General features: G+C 40.0%; 1 protein-coding gene across 1 annotated transcript; it reads right to left on the reverse strand.

The window, feature by feature from the left end:
* Positions 1-1,301: 1,301 nt before the first annotated feature.
* On the reverse strand, positions 1,302-2,739 carry LOC102700870 (probable inactive leucine-rich repeat receptor kinase XIAO). The gene has a single exon (XM_040520633.1). It carries the CDS (start codon positions 2,737-2,739, stop codon positions 1,468-1,470), a length of 1,272 nt encoding a protein of 423 aa, XP_040376567.1. The 3' UTR covers positions 1,302-1,467.
* Positions 2,740-8,448: the final 5,709 nt, after the last annotated feature.

Genomic DNA, 8,448 nt, shown 5'->3' on the forward strand with positions numbered 1-8,448 from the left:
GATATGGCAGGCTAGTTTCCATCCATTTTCGATCCGTAGGACATGATGATTGAGGTTTAGAATAAGGCAACCTTTGCATTTTGGATTTGGATTTATTTCATATTTCAAAATAGAAAAAAAATTAAATAATAGGTGTTAAGCTTTTTATCATTATGGCATCAGGATGCTACGATGGCAGGCAAGTGGTGAGTCGGTAGGAGCGTCACCAAAGCCACAAAGATGGAGGCTGACAACAAGGACTTATAAGGAAGACCATGTGGTTAGAAGGTAGGGGACAAGGACTTATATGACGGTGAAAGAGACAATGAAGGTGAGACAGGCCAAGGGCACAACGGGGAAGGAGGGCAGCGTGATGCTTTCGCTCAATATAGAGATCAATGTGCTCGCAGAGAGAAGAAAGAGATACTGATTGGCTGTCCATAAAAATAGATTGAAATTTGAGTTATTTTTAGGTACTAAACGACAGTTCCGTAGCTGTGCGGCTAGTGCGGCCATTTGGAGCTGGGCTTCTCTGCAACTGGATAGTCTAGTGCTCTAATGAGTATTACTTGCAAAGCTCAATGATACATGTAATGTGTGGGCTCATCCGGGCAGATGGCCACTTAGCCCAAGGAATACTAGTTTCCTAAGGACTCATGAGGCTTGCAAAGGATTACTAGGGCCTTGTTCGGCCGGTAAGGGTAAGGTAACTTATGTCTGGCACGAAAAACATAGTAATAGATTAGTACATGGTTAATTAATTATTAAAAATATATAAAATAAATTAATATGACTTTTTTAAACTACTTTCTTATAGAAAATTTTTACAAAAAATACAACGTTTAGCAATTTGATAAGCGTGTGCGCGGAAAACAAGAGGTAAGTTATCTTACCTGGGGCAAACGAACGGGGCCTAGGTACAAGTAGGGATCACGAAACCATTACACCTACCGAAACCGTCTTACAGTGGTACCACAATTATCACACAATAATCATGAAAATTATAAAAATCATGATGAAATCATATTCCAAATATTCAAAATCAACCGTATGTATGGTTTATCATAGTTTTTTTCATGCTAACCACATTGTTTGGAGTAAAAAACCATCATGGTTTTATCCCGGTTTTCACATGATTTGACTGAAAATTGGGAGTTTGGTAAATGTTATCCAAATCAAAACCGTCAGTTCCCGTCATCGTGCCCTAGCGGTAAACTGAGTACCACGGTTATCACAATAATAACTAATGATTTTGTGAGCCATAGTATAAGTAGTGGCACAGAAAAATAGAGAGAAAGTTTGAAAATGATTATATTCGAGCGGTTTAGTACAACCATTCAACACATCCATTCAAGCGGGTTACTGTGGCACATTTCCACGTTATTACATTTATTTCCCGTCGATAACATCGAAATTCTAAAACTGAAACACAAACAAGAATTTATCTACAGTCAATGGCATATCTTATTCACAGAAAAAAAAATTATTTCATGGGTAGCATTTCGGACACGTGGCATTGCTTTTCTGCGGGGCCCCTTGGCAGAAGGAGAACTTGTGCGGACACCTCGGCAAGCAGTTGTCCGCCAAGCTCACCACCGCGCCTTCGTCCTTCAGCTGCCTCAGCTGGCTCGGCAGGGCCCCACACAGATAGTTCCCCTGCAGCATCAGCCTGACAAATGGGACCCACTTGTCGGTGGGCCCATCCGCCGTCGCCCGGGCGGCGTACTGGTTCGGTACGCCGCCGGTGAACCGGTTCCGGTCAAGCCCGACGACCGCGAGCCGCGGCATCGCCGCGACGCATCCGGGCAGCCGCCCGGTGAGCCTGTTGCCACCGAGGTCCAGCTCGACGAGCTGGCTCGACGCGCCGCCGTCGGGCGCCTCCTCGACAGTGCCGAGCTGGTTGGAACCCAGCCGCAGCTGCTGCAGCGACGGGTGCGCGAACGCGGCGCCGGGAACTGCCCCGGTCACCGCATTGCCCGTGAGGTCGAGCACCCGCATTGCCGGCAGCGCGGCCAGGGCCGCGGCCTGCAACGGCCCGGCGAAGCTGTTGTTGCGCGCGACGACGGAGACGAGCGAGCTCGGCAGCCGTCCCGGCGCGTCGAGGAGCGAGCCGGACAGCGCGTTGCCGCTCAGATCGAGGTAGGCGAGCGAGCGCATCGTGCCCATAAGCGGCAGGCTCCCGGTGAGGCCGTTGTGCTGCAGCTCCATCCGTTTCAGGGCCCCCAGGGACGCGACCTGCGGCGGAATGCCGCCGGAGAACGCGTTGCGGGAGAGGTAGAGCTCCTCGAGAGACGACGCCGGGGTGAAGAACGACGCTGGTATCTCGCCGGTGAAGGCGTTCCCGGAGAGGTCAAGGACGCGGAGGCCCGGCTGCAGCGGGGCCCCCGCCGGGAGCGCGCCGTGGAAGCGGTTGCTGGCGAGTGATAGGAACGCGAGAAATGGGAGCGAGGCGAAGACCGTCGTGGGGAGCGTGCCGGAGTACCCCGCCGGGTCGAGCGACACGCCGGTGACGCGGTGGTAGGACGAGTTGGGCGGCGCGTAGCAGCGGACGCCGCAGGGGAACACGGCGCAGGGGTCGCGGGCGAAGTCCCACGACGCGAGGCAGGAGTAGGCCGGCACGGAGGCCGCGTCCACGGCCGACTTCAGCGACGCGAGCGCCGCCGCGTCCCCAGGGAATGTGGCCACCATCGCGGCGGCCGCTTGTTGGAGGACGACGACGACCAACTCCAGCAGCTGCACCCGAGGAGGAATGGAAGCCATTGTCGCATCAAGCGAGGGAGGTCAATGGGAGGGGGGAGAGCGAGGGAGGCAAGACGACGAGCCGGCGATGGCGCGTCGGCTTTGAGATGGGCGCTAAAGCAATGGCCTTTGGGTTGGGTGAGTGGAGTGGAGTGGAGTGGGAGCTGTGTGGCGTGTCCGTGTTAGCCGGGAAATCCGCGGACAAAAGGGACAAACAAATCGCACCGGGGCCCCCGTTCTTTTCTTTTTGCGGCCTTGTTTTTAGACTTTGGCAACACGCACTCGGTGGCTGGCCGCCCATGGTGATGACAGCTTTTGTTCGCATTTTGGGGGGTGTTCGTCTAATCATCATCGATCATTTGTCCGTATGATTTACAGGGAGGCGGCCGTAGCCAGTGGATAGAATTACAGAATGCCGTGCCGCCCACTTCATAGTGACTTTTTGTTCGAAGCTTCAAACACTCGTCGAGTTGTGAGCAGAATCTCGAGCTTACTATTTTCTGATTGAAATGTGGACGGTGGACCATATTTCCACACCAATTCGTATGTCGGTCACGTTAGAGCAAACCAAACAGCTCACACATCCCATTATTCATATTAAAAATAGAAGATATAAAAAGAAAAATATAGATCATGCATCCTATCATGTAAAAATAGATAGTTATTCAAATTGAAAAGAAGTCATCCAATTTAGAAGCTCTCTCCTCCATCCATATTTCAATATCTAATTATAAGAGAAAATAATAATATTAACACGAGAGTAGGTAATTATAAAATATTAATAAAATACATATGAATGATGTAAAATAGATGTTTTGTTGGAGTGATGCATGATATGAATAGAAATATGTTTTTGATGATTATTTAAATAACAATATGGATAATGAAATTTGGATGAGTCGGTAGGGTTTGCTCGTAGAGAACACTTTGCTCAAGTAAAGTCTAATCACATAGTAGAGCTGCATGTGTGGAGCCTAGTGCTTCAGCTTTGGTCCTGCACTTGTGGGCTGTGGCCGGTGGGGTGAATGCTGGGCTGCTTCTGACTAGAGATGACAAAATCGCCAAATTATGTGGTATTGCATTTAGATCGCGCCCGTTTTGGGGTATTTGTTTTATGTTTAATTTTATTTAATAAATAATTTATAAAACTATATTTTCATTTTAAAAATTTTCAAATGTAACATCCTGCCACCCTCCTAGACCCTCCTAGATCCTAGAGAGCGGATTGATGATGCGGTAGACGGCGGGGAGCGTTCCAGGGACGGTCGGTAACGGCGTCGTGTCAAATACGCGTTTTAGCTCCTTGCAAGGGGGCCGAAGGCAAAAATCGGAGCGCGCGAAAAAATTAACAGAAAAATTACTTGTGTATTCAATGCAAGACCATGAGATCCGAAATTTTCGGCGCTAGTGCATGACCGTGAGGTTCAAAAGAAATTGCATGTGAAAATTTTCATGTTTCCTTTTTATGCATGCATGTGTATTAATTATTCAAATGCAAAAAAAATTGCATGTCGTCTCTTCGTGACAATCCATGTGGAGAGATTTCTCCCTCCTTAACAGATTCATTTTTGTGCATGCATGCATATGTGGCCCATTAAATTATTTGGTCGTTTCATAAGATGCGAATAAAATATGATAAGTTTTTCCCCTCATTTAGTCAATCAAGAGCCGACGCTATATTTTTTATACATGCATCCGTCGAATTACTTACAGCAGGTACTAAAGAGATAAAGGGATAAGAGAGGAGAGAGAAAAGAGGTGGGCTACTAATCTATAGCCAGCTGCACACGGACTCTAAAACACAGTATGTGTATAACATGTGGGACTTTTCTTATGCATGGAGACATTTATTGCTTTGTTTTTTGTGCGTGCATTGAGGCCAATTTGCGTTCGGCCCTCTTTCCGCCAGGATGCTAAGGGGCCAAAATATAAAAATTGGCCAGTCCCCTGTCTTCCTTGGTGGGTATTTGCGTATTTTATATTTTGCCCCTTTGCCGGATAAAGCGCATATTTGGCATGGCGCTGTCTCCGGTGTGCTCTCGTTGTCTGCCACGTTATCATTTCCGTTCTCTAGGAGAGCGGCGGGAGGATATATTTGTAAATTTTGAAATGAAAATATAATTTAGTAAATTATTTATTAAATAATATAAAAAATAAAAAATTTAGTATGTAGGCAGGTTCATTTTGCGTTCTTTTTTATAATTTGTTGTTTTTAGATTATTTCTCGGTTTTGTTACGTACGTTTTTCGAACGCTAAACTTTGTGTTTTTTAAAAAAAGGTTTCTAGTGAAGTTTATCATCTTATTATTCTGAAGTAAATTTTAAACTTTATATTAGTTAATTCAATCGTTTATACTATTAAAACTATAAAAATTTTATATTTTTTTACGCACTATTTCTGCTAAAGGGGTGTGGACGTGCGGTTAGCAGATCGAGCATCTCGCTCTATCAGACTATCACGCTCACTGTGCGCTGCACCGGCGCCGTCAGGGAGAGAGCTCTAGAGTTTGTTTGGGAGAAGGACTTATTTTCAGTCTATTATCCTATTGAATGTTTGGACGTTTATTATAAATATTAAACATAGATTATTACTAAAAATCATCCATAATCTTATACTAATTCGCGAGATGAATCTATTGAGCCTAGTTAATATATGATTAGTCTATATGATGCTACAGTAACATACTCTAATTATGGATTCATTAGGCTTAAAAAATTTGTCACGCGGATTATCACTCATTTATAAAATTAGTTTTTTATTAGTCTATATTTAATACTTTAAATTAGTATCTAAACATCCGATATGACATGGGGCTAAAAAGTTTAGCCCCATCTAAACAACCCCTTATACAGACAATAGAATTGACCTTTATTTCGAAAAGCACACGACAGAACGCACAACTCCTGCTAACGGACTTCAGTCCAATCCAAATCTAATCTAATCCACCTCTTTATAAGATAGTACACTAAACCAACTCATACTAATTATATTTATTAGAATCTAACTCAAACCAATCTAACTTTAAACTTAGCTTAATCCACACCAAATTATTTGGCTAAAATAAGTCTAATCCACTCTATAATAATGGATGCACTCATCTAGTATGTACAAACTCGGATCTAAAATTTTTAAACTTGCGTTCTCACTATAAAAAATATCAAATTTGACTGAAATTTAATATGATAATTTATTAGGTACAAAAGCAACATTATATAAATTTTGATCCATTTCTATAGGTGGGTCCCACATATATCTCTTCTCTTATGCATTAGTTATCCAATTAAAGAGATTCATTTGCCCTCCATGAATTAAATTCATTTAGAAAGTGAAATCACCTAACCAAATCCAGTTCATAACAATCCATTTTTTTAAACTCATACCAATCCATTTGTTACTCTAACCTAATCCAATCCAAAGCATTAACTCATTTGCAACCAACCAAATCTAATGGCCTTTCTATCCCACTCATCAATTAAGGGTTCCTTGTATTTATTCCAATCCTAAAATATAGAAAACCTTCATCCCACTCTCTATCTTTATTTTTAAGTAAATTTTGAAAAAATATGTATACTTCAATCAAATTATCTCAAAACTACATATATTTAAGATGTATTGTATAACTACACATTTAACATGAAATTGTCATAAAACTATAGACTTAAAGCCATGTGTCATAAAACTATATATTTAATATTGAAGCTATTATAATTTTTTTTGTGAAATATAGAATGTGGGTGTACGACAGAGATGATGCCGCCAAACGATTATTCGGAATACAGATGATTAAGTAGAATTATATGGAATTTTTTAATGTTTACATTAATATATATATGCATGATATTTATACCATTATTAATTTGAAAAACCATGAAAATAATCATGATGTGTGAAGGCTATAATTCCACACCAAATAGTGATAAGTTTAGTTTATTTTTCATAGTTGAAACATAAAAATAACTTGTAACAAAATATAAAATAGGACTAAACATAGTCACATATATAAGTATAATTAGTTGTCGATGATAAAAATATGCCAAAAATGGCAAAAAACAAATACACTGAGTCTTGATATGCTAGATATGTTGGGTTGGACTTTTCTAATTAAAGGGATTATGAAGATGACTGAGTGGAAAAATGGATGATTAATCGCTAAATACAAAAAATTGATATTCATAAACATAAAATGATGAATGTATTACCAAGATACAACACTTTTCCTACTGTCACCGATTAGATGGTTGACTTAACGGCTGAGTCGGTCATTTTCCACGACACTGCATAAACTTTTGATTTTAAAGTTCAAATCACTAGCACTACTGTTATTTCGGAGCTATAAGCATTATAGTTTTGTGAATTATTTGGTCATGACTATAGTTTTGTGATCTTTTTTTTATCAAATATATACTTTTATAATTTTACTTAAATTTATTATTAATCCATGACAAATTTAGTGCTAAATATGTAGTTTTATGACAGATTGGTTTATTTTATAGTTCTATGATAATTGTGTTAAAATGTCTATAGTTTTGTCAAAATTTACTCTATGAAAGATGTTGTATGGCGAGTACTGTAGGATATCAAACGGAATGGAATATAGGGTGTGAGATTTTGAAGTGGGTTTTGAGTAGAGAAATATAAAGAGATCATTTTAGAAGCTTACATATGGATTTACGTAGTGAGACTTTAGGAGCCTGCTAGAGCTGCTCTTAATTCTGAATCATTTAAGTACACAAAATGTTAAACACGAATAAACTATTCACTATCTCTAAAAAAAACATTTATTTTCTGTAATTTTTTGTTAACGTGCTTAAGCCAACATTTTCAACAGACAGATGAAAACTGATTTGCGCTCCCTCCAAATCGAATATAAATCACTTCAAAAAAATCTAATATAAATCATTTGATTTTTTGCAAAGAATTAATAAAACAATATAAATGGTTTCGTTATCCTTCGTGTATACTCATCGAGAAAAGAAGGTTCATTTATGTATTAGAGGAGAAGCATCTGGATTTCCCTTCAAAAAAAAAGAAGAAGCATCTGGACTATCTGGCAAGATCGCAAGAACAAGCGGGGAAGGAAAATGAAGGGTAACTTTCTCAAAACTATAGATATATAGACAAATAGATTTAAAACATTGTTCATAAAAATTACAATCATACTAAAACTCTATAATTAATACTAAATGTTTTCTCTGTATTCTAATAGATGACAATGTTGATTTTTTGGCACATATATAACAACTTTTCCTATTATTTTTTAAATATGTGAAAATACATGTTATAATTAAAATTAGAAATAATTCAATCACAACCAAATATTTGATAATTAAGGAATTAAGTTCTAAGACGAATGATTAATTAAGCAACAAAAAGACATTGACATTATATACTAAAATACGAAAGGAGTATCTCATAACTACATATACACTACGCCAGAACCCTACATCTATGTCGGAACAATAGCGACAAACCTAAGGATTGGTCAGAGATGATGTCACACCCGGAGTTTTGTCCCAAGCCTAAATTTGTAAAAGAAATTCGTAAATAATAATTGGCTTAATTAACTCAGGAAAAATCCCTCTAAAAGAAATTAATTTAATTAAATCGAGGTTCGCAAATTGATTAACTGGATTTAAACTCAAATTGAAGAAGTATAAAATTTGGCCAAGCAAATTAATTTAAAAATGGCAAAAGTGGGGCTTTCCTTTTTCCCCTCCTTTTTCCTTTCT

This window comes from Oryza brachyantha, chromosome 2 (assembly GCF_000231095.2).
Source record: "Oryza brachyantha chromosome 2, ObraRS2, whole genome shotgun sequence".
Lineage (NCBI taxonomy): Eukaryota > Viridiplantae > Streptophyta > Magnoliopsida > Poales > Poaceae > Oryza > Oryza brachyantha.

What these genes read in the sequence shown, in the direction of transcription:
- LOC102700870 (XM_040520633.1), bottom strand. Translation starts at nt 2,739, where the DNA reads ATGGCTTCCATTCCTCCTCGGGTGCAGCTGCTGGAGTTGGTCGTCGTC.